The sequence below is a fragment of the Panthera onca genome, chromosome B4 (genome assembly GCF_046562875.1).
Source record: "Panthera onca isolate mPanOnc1 chromosome B4, mPanOnc1 haplotype 2, whole genome shotgun sequence".
NCBI lineage: Eukaryota > Metazoa > Chordata > Mammalia > Carnivora > Felidae > Panthera > Panthera onca.
The window spans coordinates 131,761,441-131,776,402 of NC_138345.1; the positions used below are offsets into that span (position 1 = coordinate 131,761,441).

Here is a 14,962-nt window from a genome sequence, read left to right on the forward strand (position 1 = left end):
AGAACGGGGACGGCCGTGTCTGTCTGCCACACGGTTGCTGTAAAGCTGGGGTACAGCTGGGCCCACGGCAGGGGGATCACACAGTTGGCAACATTGGTGAGCTGCCCACTCTCTTTCCTTACCTTGCCACTAAGGCGGTTTCTCTCAGCCCGGACCACATTGCCCACCATGTCACAGAAGTTCACCCCATTTGGAAGCCTGTTCGGCACAGCGCTGTTAAATTTATATGGGTGCTGGTACAGCTCCACCAGCAGATTTTTATCTGCTGTTTTCTGGAACAAAAAGCAGGTATGAAAATGAGGTCCATCATTTGACAGTTTAAACTAAAACTAAAAACGAGGATATCTTCCCCTTTTTATCACGAAGATGGTGTAACAAGCTTATAGAAACTGGACAAAATGGGGGCACATTCAGGACCCCAGCACCTCTTACCAAATGATTTACATTATTTCTATTTTCCCTTTCAGGCTCTGAGCATGTTTACAAATATGCAGATATAACTCGACTCATGTTACAATACATAAACACACACACACACACACACACACACACACACACACACACACGGTGTCCTGCTTTCTCCACCTTAGATTTTCCACATTGCTACACTGTCTTCAAATTTATCACTTCAGAGAATAGATCCTGTTATGAAGGTGGGCTATCATTGAATTAACTACTCATGGATTACCTCCAATTAACATTACTGTCATTAATAATTTGGAGCATACAGTTTCCCCCTTGGGTTTATTCATTATGAATTTCTGGGGAAAAAAGGCAATATGACAACTATAAAAAATGTGAAGCTACAGAAAAGTGGAAAGAGAAAACCAATTGCCATCACCCAAGGCACCTGCTGGAAACATTTTGGGGGGCTGAGTTACTTTTTTTTTTTTTTTTTAAGTGTATTTATTTATTTGTTTTGAGATAGAGACAGAGAGAGCGAACTACTTTAAGATCCTCTAAAAAGGGCACTCTGCAGTTTTCCTGCACAATCACCATGCAAGTGCCAAGCGTCCTCTCCCCAGGACTAAAATCTATTTCATGCCCAGCAGAAACCAGTCAGAAAGAGACCCAGCAGCAGATCCCTTACCCTTTTATTGATGAAAGATCTGACATTCCTAGATTCCGAGCCTCTGCAAATATGCTGTGATTTTCTGGGACTCTTGTCTGCAGAAGAATGGAAGAAGAGACAGGATGTAACCACGAAGTTTGTCCATCGCTGTGCAGTAATCATAGCTGTGATGTTTCACTCACTTAGCCTGAGCTGCCAGAGGACAGTCACACTGTTAGTCTCACTGGTCCCCGCCTGAGTTGCTGGCTCACTGGATCCAGGACCCACCGCAGACAAGCTGTCCCCTTGCCCCCAAGCCTGTTCCCTCGTCTGTAAACTCTGTTCAGTGGCACCTAGCCCACAGTTGGGGGCATTGCAAAGATTTAATGGGAGAAGTGCCACCTAGTAGGCCGTCTCTAAGTGCGCCGTCCTTCCCTCCTAACTCGCCCAATGCCAGCAAGTCAGACATGAGACTCCTCCAGAAGAGGACAAAGCTATCCTCGGTTGAAATGCTGGATTCCTGCTTAACTGCGTTTGAGATACTAACAACAGCCACACCCCACAGAAACACCATCAAGGCTATGAGAAAGGATTTTTGCCTCTGTCTCCCGGGTCGGGGTCGCCGTGACTTTTCTCTCTCAAAGCCTTCTTCTCCAACTCAAATCTCTCAATTGCCTTCAAAAACCAGAAAGAAATGGGGCATTAGGGATTCGTGCAGATCTCGGCGCGGGACGAGGGTCAGAGATCAGGCCATTTCCCCCGCTGGTGCGCAAAAGGCCTGGAGCAGAGGTTGTGGCAGCGCCTCCCTGTCTTCCCCGTAGGCGCCAGGGTCTCCGTGGCCACTGGTGTCACTGACCTCGTTCCCACCCAACCTCCGCCCCCACCGAGTGTCACCACCGATACATCCCCCCACCTTGCCTCCTCCCACGCCGCCCCTCCTCCTGGCTATGCCTCCTCTTGTCTATACCTCTGAGGAGGTACAGGATGTGGGAATGGGGGCTCCAATCAAGCTCCCTGGGCTAAAAGCTATTGTTTAAACTCTCTGTGAGGAGGACAATGATACCTACCTTCTAGGGTCCTTGTAAGGGTTGGATATACATACAGTATTGAGTGCATCTTAAATTTTTTTTAATGTTTATTTATATTTGAGAGAGAGAGAGAGAGAGAGAGAGCGTGTGAGCAGGGGAAGGGCAGAGAAAGGGGAAGACACAGAATCAGACTCCAGGCTCTGAGCTGTCAGCATGGAGCCCGATGTGGGGCTCGAACTCATAAACAGTGAGATCATGACCTGAGCCGAAGTCAGACGTTTAACCGATTGAGCCACCCAGGCGCCCCTAGTGCATCTTAAAACACCAGTGCGGAGGCTACTACCAGATAGGAGCTGCTCAATAAAGGCTAATTATTATTATTATTATTATTAATCACCAGACCCTTGACTTCTCAACAGATTTCTCTTGATCTCTGATTCCTCCTCCCCCATTCCCGCATCCCCTCCTGAGGGAACAAAAGGAAAGAAAAATGAATGTCAGTGACCCAACAAGTTGTACTGATCGTCGGCCATGAGCCCGGCACTGCTCTTGGACAATAAAGTCAACGAAGAATGAGGATTCTGTGTCCTCGCCTTTAGGAATTTACAATCTGTTTGGACAGTTGACATCAGCACACGTGGGCCAAGTAGGTCCTAAATTGCTACGTTTGGGTTTGAAGCAACTGAGAGTAGTGTGAACTAGAAGAGTCACAGAGGACCACCCACGAGCACTGGGGGAAACGATGAGGCATCTGTCGTGCTTGATAAACTGTGAAACGCCCCCTCCAGTCTTCTACCCCCTTTATGAGCATGTGCGCAGGTGTATGTAGATGGGGAAAGGGCTCACACCGGTAGGTCTACGTGTCAACGCTTGTCACTCCAAAAACATAGGCCAAGATAAGGCATGATGAATGAACGGGAGGAGTGTGAGCCAAGGCAGTGGAACAGCGGTGTCTCTGGTCCTTACCGGGATGCCACTTGTAGCCCATATTGTCAAGGCCTTGGAAGAGGGATGGACAAGATTTGCACACGGAGAGAGCAGAACGGATAGGTGAACGTTGGGAGACCAGCAAGTTTTAGGCGTCAACGAGGAGACCAGCACTGGGCCGTGTGCATCTGAGACGACAGTGGTACCTACAAGTGGGGCTGTCCCCCTACTTGGGGAGTTTTTCAGATACACCAATTCAATGGAGAAGTTCATTCCTTGCGTCTGCCTCAGCTCATGAATTGTTTATGTACTGTGGCTCCTGAATAGTTCTCTACTTAAAATTTAACACCAGTAAATAATTTACAAGGTACAAAATCAAGTAGTAGAGTAAAAAGTCTCCCTCCTGCCTCCCTCCACCCAATACCCTTAATTTCTTGCATAGCCTTCCGGAGACATCGTGTTCAAATGAGAGCAGGCAGAACACACGGTCCCACGTGATGCTCTTTTCACTTTTAGTTTTTTTAAAAACCTCCCAGGGGAGTCTGATGATCACTTAGGTTTAGGTGCCACTGCTCTAGGTGGCTGGGAATATGAGGCTGAGATACAGGAGAGAAGCTAGGATTTGCAACCATATCATTCATTCCACAGGTATTTCCTGAGCACCTGCTCAAGGCCAATGCTATGCCTGTGTCGGGGATGCAGCAGAGAGCAGCGAACGCTGCTGAGGCTTCAGGGATTAGTGGGGAGAAGCCAGGGATTTTGAGGTGGCCAGTGCTGCAGTGGGGAGGTACAGGATGCCAGCAATGTGCTCAGAAGGGGCCCCTCCACTAGTCTTGGGGTACGGGATGCAGAGAAGTCCCTTCTAGGGTGAGGACGTCCAGGCGGAGAGCGGAAGGAATGTGCCTGCCACTGGGTCAATGGTGAAGCTGTGCTATGAGTGGAGCTCTTGAGGGGAAGGGGGCCGGAAGGAAGAGCCAAGCAAGGGGTACCCGGTGCGGGGCGGGGGGGCGCTCAGTCGGTTTAGCATCTGACTGTTGATTTCGGCTCAAGTCATGATCTCACGGTTCGTGAGTTCGAGCCCCACGTCAGGCTCTGCGCTCAGTGCAGAGCCAGCTTGGGATTCCCTCTTTCTCTCTCTCTCTGCCCCTCTCCCGTGCTCTGTCTCTCTCACGTGCTCTCTCCCTCTCTCTCTCACACTCACTCTCAAAATAAATAAATAAATAAATAAGTAAATAAATAAATAAAGCTGAAGAAGAGCTAAGCAAGGTTCATGGCCAGAGAGGTGGGGAGCCCACACTTAGGGCATGGAAGAAGGAACAGAAAAGGGACATGGTGATGTGGGATGTGGGGAGGAGGATCTGGGGCTCATTCGTTCACTGGTGCACACTTAAGAAGCACCTCTTATGCACTAGGCACCGGGCTAGGTGCCAGGCAGCACGGCAGCATGGAGGCTGGAGAAACCAGTCTGGCTATGGCCCCGACACAGGAGAAGTAGCTGCATAGTCAAGGCCCGGTGGACACAGGGCAGGGCAAACCGCAGCCAGCAGAGCTTGGGCAGGGTAGCCTAGGGATGGGCTCTTGTGGCAGAAGGCAGTGAGCATCTGACAGATCTTACCAGCTGCTTGGGCAGAGGACAGGAAGGACAGGCAAGGGGTCCCTTCCTCCAGATCATATGACGACCCAAGGTTGCTCCCACCAGCCCTATCCTGGTTCTCACTGGCCACGAAGGGCACCTGAGAAGATATGCCAATGCTAGGCAATCTTTTTTTCTTTTTGATGTTTACTTACTTATTTTGAGAGGCAGGAGAGCGAGAGAGGGCCAGAGACAGAGACAGAGAGAGAGAGAGAGAGAGGGAGAGAGAGAATCCCAAGCAGGTTCTGCACTGTGAGCACAGAGCCCGACATGGGACTCTAGTCCACGAATCGTGAAATCATGACCTGAGCCAAAATCAAGAGTCGGACACTTAACTGACCAAGCCACCGAGGCGCCCCAATGCTCGACAATCTTAAGTAGCCACCAGATCCTGTTTCTGGGAGCAAGATATTCTTCCTCTTGGTTTTAAAATTATCATAAAAAAAATCACAGAACTGACATGCAAATACATTCCTTTTGTAAACCACATTACAGAAGTATCCAGAGTAAAAAACATGTTTACTCGCCTTCCATACCACCCCCTTTCCAGAAATGACCCCATCGATTGTTTGGTGTGTATCCTTCCAGACTTTTCTCCTACACGTTCATACATATAGAATGTCCTTCCTGTGAGCCAGGCACTCTTCTCAGGCCTGATTTAAGGGGCTTCATGAGTTTTAACTCCTCTAATTCTTGCAACAACCCTATGGGGTAGATACATTATTTTTGTTATCACCATTTTCTAGAAAACAGAGATTCATAAAGCTTAAGTAATTAACCTAGTTTCACAATGTGAGAAAATGGCGGAGCAGGAATTTAAACACAGACCGTCTTATTCCGGAGTCTGTGTCCCTAATGCTATACCTCTCCTGCCTACACAGGCACACACAGAGAGACAAGGTTTCTTAACTTCTATGGAATCACTCCAAGTTGTGTGTGTGTGTGTGTGTGTGTGTGTGTGTGTGTGTGTGTATGTTGCCTTTATTCACAATTTAATTCTTTTTTTTTTTAATTTTTTTTTAATGTTTATTTATTTTTGAGACAGAGAGAGACAGAGCATGAACAGGGGAGGGGCACAGAGAGGGAGACACAGAATCTGAAACAGGCTCCAGGCTCTGAGCCGTCAGCACAGAGCCCGACACGTGGCTCGAACTCACGGACTGCGAGATCATGACCTGAGCCGAAGTTGGCCGCTTCACCGACTGAGCCACCCAGGCGCCCCTATTCACAATTTAATTCTAAGCTCTACTCGATGGTGGGGTAGGTAGGGGCAAGTGAAGCTAATGGTCTCGTTGCTGCGTGAGTGAAAACATGGCTGAACCTCTGGGAAAGGCGATTCAACTGCATTTACCAAAATTCAAAATTTCACTTCTAGGACTCTAGCGTGCAGAAATACTTGCAAATGAGCCCCAAGATACAAATACAGAAATATTCACGTGTTCACTATGATGAAAACACCACCGAAATATTTATCGGTAGGGAATAAATTAATTATGCCGCATCCAACAAATAGAATATTATGCGGTCACGAAAAGACCAGGGCAGATCCACAGTAGTGACTTGGAAGCATCTCCAAGAGTTATTGAGGCTAAAAACAAATAAATGAATGAATGAATAAAAAACAAACAAAAGCAGGTTACAAAAACAGTATTTATGGTATGACCCTACTCACATTAAAAAAAGAAAACGATAACCCTAAATATATGTGTTCTATGTTTCTAAATGTATAGAAAAAGTTCTTGGGCACCTGGCTGGCTCAGTTGATGGAGCACGCAACTCTTGATCTCAGGGTCATGAGTTCAAGCCCCATGGAGACATTATTTAAAAAATACATTTTTTTAATTTAATTTAAATCTTTTTTAATTTACATCCAAACTAGTTAGCATCTAGTGCAACAATGATTTCAGGAGTAGATTCCTTAGTGCCCCTTCCCCAGTTAGCCCATCCCCCCTCCCACAACCCCTCCTGTAACCCTCTGTTTGTTCTCCATATTTATGAGTCTCTTATGTTTAGCCCACCTCCCTTTTTTTTATATTATTTTTGTTTCCCTTCCCTTACGTTCACCTGTTTTGTCTCTTGAAGTCCTCATAGGAGTGAAGTCATATGATATTTGTCTTTCTCTGACTGACTAATTTCACTTAGCATGATACCCTCCAGTTCCATCCACAAAGAAAAATAAAATATTTTTTTAAAAAACTCTGGAAGGATACAAAACAAACAATTAACAGTGGTTACTTCTCAGGAGGAAATAAAGGGCTGGGAGTGAAGTAAATTTTACGGTTTACTTTTATACTTGGAGATGGTTTGAATATTTTAGAATAAGGATGCATTGTCCTGACATTTAAACTTTTTTTTAATTCTAATTTTAATTTATTTGGGGGGGGGGGTGCAGAGAGATGGAGAGAGAATCCCAAGCAGGCTCTGTATCGTCAGCGCAGAGCCAAACGTGGGGCTCGATCTCACAACTGACTGTGAGATCATGACCTGAGCTGAAATCAGGAGTCAGACGCTTAACCCACTGAGCCACCCAGGCACTGCTAAATTTTAAAAAATAAATCAAAAAGACGAACTCAAGAGATGAACTGACCCCAAAAGTCAGCACCAGAAAAGTTGGGATAGGGGTGCGGCTAAAACCTGCAGAGGCATTCACCAGGTCTGGGCCCTGGGGACAGAGGAGCTTGGTGGAAAGCAAGACGCCAGGGGTAATGGGGTTAGGAGATTTAGTTGGAGCAAAGTGGCAGAAAAGATCTGCAAAACACACAGCTGGTAAAGGACTGTTATCCAAAATACACAAAGAATTGTTAAAACCCAACAATAAGAAAACAAACAACTCAATCAAAAAATGGGGCAGGGACACCTGGGTGGCTCAGTCAGTTAAATATCCAACTTCGGCTCAGGTCGTGATCTCGTGGTTTGTGAGTTCGAGCTCTGCGTAGGGCTCTGTGCTGACAGCTCACAGCCTGGAGCCCGCTTCGGATTCTGTGTCTCCTTCGCTCTCTGCTCCTCCCCTGCTCATGCTCTGTCTCTCCCTCTTTCAAATATAAGTAAAAATTTAAAAATATATATATTAAAAAAATAAATTAAACAAAATTTTAAATGGGGCAAAGACTTCAACAGACACCCCACTCAAGAAGAGAGACAGATGGCGAGTAGGCATATGGAGAGATGTTCAATGTCATTAGAGAATCGCAACTTCAAACGACAAGGAGATATCGCTATATCCTGATTAGAATGGCCAAAATCCAGAACACTGATAACACCAAATGCTGGTGAGGATGTGGAGTGACAGGAGCTCTCATTCATGGCTGCTGCGAATGCAAAAGGGTACAGCCACTTTGGGAGACACTTTGGCAGTTTCTTACAAAACTAAACATACTCTTACCAGATGGTCCAGGAATCACGCTCCTCACTATTTACCCAAATGAACTGAAAATATACATCCACACAAAACCCTGCACATAGATGTTCGCAGCAGCCTTATGCATAATTGCCAAAACTTAGAAGCAATCGAGAGGTCTTTCCGTAGGTGAACAGATAAATAAACTGTGGCACATCCAGACAAAGGAATATTATTCAGCCCCAAAAAGAAACGAGCTATCGAGCCATGAAAACACATGAAGGAACCTTAAATGCATATGACTAAGTGAACGAAACCAATCTGAAAAGGCTGCATCCTGTATGGTTCTAACTCTGTCATTTTGGAAAAGGCAAAACTATGGAGACAGCAAAAAGTTCAGTGGTTGCCAGGAGATGCGGGGGGCGCCGTAAATGGGGGGGGGGAGGATTTTTAGGGCAGTGAGACTATTCTGTAGGATACTACAAAGGTGGGGCGCCTGGGTGGCTCAGTCGGTTGGGCATCCGACCTCAGTTCAGGTCATGATCTCGCGGTTTGTGAGTTTGAGCCCCTCATCGGGCTCTGTGCTCACAGCTCAGGGCCTGGAGCCTGCTTTGGATTCTGTGTCTCCCTCTCTCTGCCCCTCCCTGGCTCACGCTCTGTCTCTCTAAAATAAATGAATGTAAAAAAAAAAAAAAAAAAAAAGGATACTACAAAGGTGGATATATGTCATTACACATTTGTCCCAACTCATAGAATGTACAGCACAGAAAGCCCTAATGTGAAACGAACTTGGGGTGATAATGATGCATCAATGTGGGTTTATCACTTGTAACAAATGTACCAGTGTGGTGACAGGCAGCTTGCCCATGCGTGGGGACAGGGGTATGTGGGAACTCCGTACTTTCAGCTCAATTTTGCTGTCAACTAAAACTGCTCCTGCTAAAGAAATCCTGCTGATTAATAAAAGATATCTCTGAGACCCCTATTGTGCAAATGTGCTTTCAAATAAATGGGCGGGACTCCCGGAGCCCTTCCTGCCCCAAGCCTTACCTCAGCACCCATAACTCACCAGGTTGTTGGCCAATGCATTGGGACTCAGATCTAGCTCCCCAATCGTTTCGTTCACCTGGTGGATGGAACCAATAAGGCAGGCTGGCAGGTGAGTTTGCTAAGGAAATTTTCTGGGTGCTAATCACGCAGGAACAGGATGGGACTAGGCTGGCAAGGACAGTCCCTTACTCTCTCCGCTTAACTACTTTCTTTGCAAACATTCACACTTCTTTTATCATTTTAAATGAGTGGCTTTAGGCACCTGGGTGGCTCAGTCCTTAAACTTTGGACTTCGGCTCAGGTCATAATCTCACGGCCCGTGAGTTCATGAGTTCGAGCCCCGAATCAGGCTCTGTGCTGACAGCTCTCACACTCACACTCTGTCTCTCTCTCTCTGTCTCTCTCTCAAAAATAAACATTAAAATAAACATTAAAAATACTCTCAAAAATAAACATTAAAAAAATGAAAAAAAAATGAGTGGCTTTATCAATTCTAAATGAAAACTAACCACATCCTAGACACCTTGGAAAAACATAAAAAGAAACACCCATTCTGCTACCACCCTAACAATCTCTGTTAGGATTCGGGGAGATTTCCTTCCAGTATTTTTTATACACGTACCTTTTTACATAATTGTAATCTCAGTGAATGCCTACTTTAGGACTCGGACTTCTCTTCCACTCATTATCATGATCATGCTCAATAAAACTAAATAATCTTCATAGTATTTTAAATGGCATTATATGAATCCACTTGGAGAATGTACTTTAATACACTTAATTGTTTCATGGCTATTGAATACTTAAGTTGTTCATCATTTTTTTGCAATTGGAAATAATGCTGTGGTATATACAGAGAGTTGTTTCCATATTTTGGATTATTGCTTTAAGAGACATTTTCAGGTGAGGCATGGCTGGATCGGAGGGGATCTCAACCTTGTTGATCACTGTTGAAGTCTCTGCCTAGTTCAATGGCCCCTCTTGTCACCCTCTCTAGGTTTGCATTTCTTTCCGTCTTAGCCTCAATCGGTCTAGGATATATCCTTTGCAGAAGCCCCATAATCCTATCACTTCTCACTGCCTTCACAAAAAGCAGGGTTCACTCTTACTTCCATTACCCTCAAGGGTTCTTATAAACCGGAGGACACTTGAGCAATGAAGACGCCAAGGAGGGACATGAAAATCAAAGGAACGGAAATGGGTTAGTTAGGTTGAGAGGAGTGTGGGATTAAGGAGGAAGAGGGGGCATGAGAAAAAGGGCCAGGAAAGTGAGTCCCTGAAGCAGCCTCTGATGGGATCACTTGTGCTCATCTTGAGAAGGGTTTCTGAGAGGTGTAGAAAGCGAGGGGATACAGAGGGACACATGGTTTGGCTGGCGGCAGTGGGACTTGAAGGTCAATGGGCTCTTTATGAGATGGGACCATCTGGCGGTATTTATAACCTGAGAGGGTTATTTGCCGGATGAGCTCCAAGGTCCTCCAGAGATGGGGTTCTGCGGGTCCCTGGCATAGAGTTCAGAGTCACAAGTGAGATGTGGATCAATAAAGGGAGGGCTAGAGAAGTAAGATTCTGGAAGAGTCCAGGTGATGCCAAAGAGGGCAAACTCTGAGCCCAGGTAGGAGGCCTGGCAGGTGAGAAGTGAGGCCAATTGGAATGAGAACAATGAAGCTGGGTCTTTTTTTGTTTGTTTGTTTGGTTAATGTTTGCTTATTTTTGAGACAGAGTGAGAGCAGGGGAAGGGCACAGAGAGAGGGGGACACAGAATCCAAAGCAGTCTCCAGGCTCTGAGCTGTCAGCACAGAGCCCAACACGGGGCTCGAACTCATGAACTGTGAGATTGTGACCTGAGCCAAGGTTGTATGCTTAACCAACAGAGCCACCCAGGCGCCCCAACAAAGTTGGGTCTCAAGCTCACTTATCTGAGGGCCGAGGGCTTCACCATGACTTATTTGCTACCTATAACTATAATTCTTTGGAAGACAGAAGATATTTCAACGAATATGTCAACAAATATTTCCAGTACTTCTTCCTTTGGGGCTCTTTCCAATTATCCTAGTAAAATAAATTCAAACCAAACAACCCTTCACAGTCTCAAATTCTTTTAGAGCATAGGTCGGGCTTAACTAATTGAAAAAAATCAATGAGCACATAAGGAAAGGAGCTAATAACGTGTGTCACAGACACAAGCCCTGGTTACAGGTCTGCAGCAGGTGTATTCGGTCTGGATTGTAGACGGCACCATAAAAGGATACAGGGTGGATTGTCTTCCAGATTCTTCCTTGCGGCATTCTTCATCGTGTTCCGCGCAGCGAGGGAGACAGTCAGGTGCTCGTCTACGGGCACCATTGGCAAGGCGGTGACATTGATGATATCTATGTTCCTGAAATAAGCCATGATCCAGTTTCTCGTAAACTGATAAACAGTACGTTTCCACTTAAGAATCTCTCATTTCCCACTCCGATCTTGTTCTCTGTTCAGCCAGCCTCCTGGAAATCACAAATACCATAGAACCACCTTAGAAAGCATAACCACGCTCGTCTGGTAAGCAGGGCTGATGGCAAGGTGCACGCTGCCTGCGACACAGGGGATAAAGGCCTTCCTCTGACACGCCCTTCTTGACTGAGGATTTCAGACATATCAACTTTTTCTGGCCTGTCGATGTTGCCCCTGTTTGCCAAGAAAGCTGTTCTAGCTTTTACAGTAAGGAGACTAGAGTGTTGGAAAGGCCAGGGCTCCAGAGCACCCAGCAAATCAGTTTCCAAATTAGAAAGGAAATCAAATTCCTGTCTCTCTGAGGCTCATCTGCAAAGTCAGAGATTTGGATGAGATTCCTAAGACCCTTTTTCGGCTCTCAGCTGCTCTGATTCTGTGATACAGGGTCTATCTCCTCAGCATGAAGCTGGTGATCTACCTGAGGCTTTCTGCCCCCTCCCAGAATGCTGGCCCCATCACTACTCTTCCTCCTGCCTTCAGAACACTCCGGCTGGACTGCCCTCCTGGATCCTTGCTTATTAACCAGGAGTTCATTCTACCATTTGTGGATCTTCCATATCCAGAGCCTGGTGGCACAGGCCTGTTTCTAAGGAAGTAAAAGACTCAGATCGGCCCTCAAGAAGCTCATACATAATGAAAGGGGAGAGGAAAGGTAGTTTAGTGGGAAAATTAACCCAGGCCCCTCTCATCACATTCTCTCTCCCTCTTCTTCAGTTGATGCCTTCTGCTCTGCCCTTTTCTACGCAACCACTCGTCCTATAGGCCCGCCCCTCTGAAATTGCTCCTCGTCCCTGCTGTGCTATGCTGCTGCCCTCTATGCCTTTACACGCGCAATTCCATCTAGTCAATGCACATCCCAGGTGACACATCTTTTAGAAAACCTTCCTGAATTACTCTAGGCCATTAGTGACCACCCCTCCTCTGGAAAGTTCAGGATTCTGCTTTCATCTCTCCATTACAGCACTTACAATTCTCAACTGGAAGGATTTGCTTCCACACCTTTTTCCATTAGGCAAGTGGCTCCCTAGGGGTTTGGCACACTCAATATTTGATTCCATTTTAGACTCATTCACCACGCTTCTTTCTAGTCCAGAGAAGCTATCCATTAGGGCTTGGGGCTGTCCCAAGTCAGCTGGATTGCAGGAAAGGCTGTCCCAGGCCCAGGTCAATACTATCTCCTCTTTCCTGCTCCCAGCCATAAGCCATGTCAGCAAGGGGGAGAGGGGTAAGGTGGAAGCAGCTGCACTGCATGGCTTCTTGTTTTTCTCCTACTCACTCCCCAGCATGACTGGAAAACTATAGCATGTTCTCTGAAAAGCAGGCTTTTAGGGCAACCCTGTCCAGAAGGCTCTTGCTTTAACTTAACATTCTTACTCATGCCTAATGCAAGAACTGACTATTACTATGCTCCTTAAAAGGAATGTTTAAGATACGCATGCCGTTCTCTTCTGAATTTTCTATCATACCCTTTTAGGTATTCTCTGAGATATGACAAGTTTTTACCTTCACTACTTGGGGAGGAAAAACGGATGGGGGAGACAATGAACTTCATGGAATGAACAACACTGCGCGGTGTTGGGGGCAGGAGAATAGCAAACGTTCTGCTCTCATGTAGCAAGTATCCTGGCAGCCGAAGTGCGAATGCCCTCTGTTTAAAGTTAACACGTTAAACAATTTTAAGCACGTTAAATACGTTAAAACAATGCTGACTTTGGAATCAGCACTCAGTGTTGCCTTCAGCAATGACGGACTACTTACTGAGTGCCCGACACAAGCCAGCGGTGTGTTCTTCCTGGAGACAGGGTGGTGAGCGAAACCAGACTTGCTCCCTGCTCTAAGCGACTTATGTCTGCCAGGGGAGACATGCGGTAATCAAACAACTATATAAATAATTGTGAATGATAACTGTGACCACTGCTTTGAAGGAACATACGCAGTGCTGTGAGATGAGCTGAGATTATGTAAGGATGTAGCCAAGCTTGGAGGAAGAGCAGGAGTTAACTAGATAAAGGGGATGGGGAAATACCATCCAAGCAGAGGGGAGCAAGTGTAGAAAGGCAGGAAAAGGCGAGACCTGTGCATCACAGTAGTCACTAGCCACATGTGACATCTGGTTAGTGTGACTGAAGAACTGAAATTTCAATTTTAGTTAATTTAAAAATTTTTTAATGTTTCTGAGACAGAGAGAGACAGAGCATGAGTGGGGAGGGGCAGAGAGAGAGGGAGACCCAGAATCTGAAGCAGGCTCCGGCTCTGAGCTGTCAGCACAGAGTCCGACGCGGGGCTCGAACTCACAGACGGTGAGATCATGACCTGAGCTGAAGTCGGGACGCTCAACCGACTGAGCCCCCCGGGCGCCCCCGATTTCAGTTAATTTAAACTTAAAAGCTGAAGCAGTATCAACGTAAAAGCACTAATCATATGTTGAAATGATAATATTTGGGATACACGAGTTAAATAAAATGTTCGAATCCACATAACCTGGTTTTTAAAAATCTTTAAAATATGGCCACTAGAAAATTCTCAATTACATACGTGGCCCACATCATGTTTCCATTGGGTAGTGCGGGATTAGACTGTGCAGGTCTTGGTTCTAGGACATGGAACTCTCCCCTTTTTAATACACTGAGGTGTAGTTGGAAGAAAATTGCACTTGGAGCCAGAGACCGATGGGTTCTGCCCCTCATTGGATGGATGGGCTGGTGCACTCACTAGGCACCCAATAAACATCCCTTGAATGGTTCTGAGTTTCTTTATTTTTCAAATGGAACCAATAGTTCACTGTTAGGACTTCAGGGGATCTGGAGTTGATTCTCGAGTAGTTCTCTGCCCTTGCTCACTGTGCCACCTTGAAGCGGTCCCTGGCCTCAGTTTCCCCTGCTTGTAAAAGCTGATGAGAGTCAGGAAACTGCAGTCTGCGGAGGTGGGCAGGGCGGATCATCGTCCTTCTTCTGTGCGTCTTACCTGAAGACATAGGCGAAATCCGACGAACTTGGGGCCGGTTCCGCCACGGGTCCCTCAGGGGACCCCGCAAAGTTCTGGATGGGACACCCGACATCCACCAGGAAGGGGTGCCCTTTGCTTTGTGCTCGGGGAGGAAGAGGAGGAGGAGGGGCGTCGGGGAGAGGCCCATTTTGCTACTGTGAGTCCTGGCGTTCCCCAGGCAACGCCAGGCGCACTCACCACTGCCACCCTTCCCACAACAATGGAACCTTAGTGAGCCACCGCCGCGTCCGCGAGACGCCGTTACCACAGTGATGGTCCCGGGTGGCCGGGGAGACCAGACCAATGGGCTTGTGGGGAGGGAGAGTGTAGTTCCTCGTCCCAGCCTATCGCACGGGGAATGGAAATGACCCCAGGAGACATTCCCCCCCCCGTGGATTGTCTTCAATGTATCGAGGGCAGTCCTCAAGTGTTTCTGATGCTTCGCGGAGGCTCCCGTT

The 14,962-nt window shown here is 46.7% G+C and overlaps 1 protein-coding gene across 5 annotated transcripts in view; it reads right to left on the reverse strand.

Annotated features, from left to right (window-relative positions):
* FAM227A (family with sequence similarity 227 member A) overlaps positions 1-14,736 on the reverse strand; it is a 73,721-nt gene extending 58,985 nt beyond the window's left edge. For 4 of the 5 annotated variants that reach the window (XR_014137984.1, XM_081796267.1, XM_081796266.1 and 1 more), the window contains exons 1-6: positions 14,484-14,736; positions 11,279-11,512; positions 9,046-9,128; positions 1,651-1,726; positions 1,091-1,167; positions 123-272 (exon numbers count right to left, since the gene is read on the reverse strand). Coding sequence is in view for 4 of the 5 variants with exons in the window: in XM_081796267.1 (XP_081652393.1) it covers positions 123-272; positions 1,091-1,167; positions 1,651-1,726; positions 9,046-9,128; positions 11,279-11,420 (528 nt within the window). In the remaining variant the exon portion in view is untranslated. Of the gene's footprint in view, positions 1-122; positions 273-1,090; positions 1,168-1,650; positions 1,727-9,045; positions 9,129-11,278; positions 11,513-14,483 lie in introns of those variants that run through there. The other variant, XM_081796268.1, reaches the window with a different exon arrangement.
* Positions 14,737-14,962: the final 226 nt, after the last annotated feature.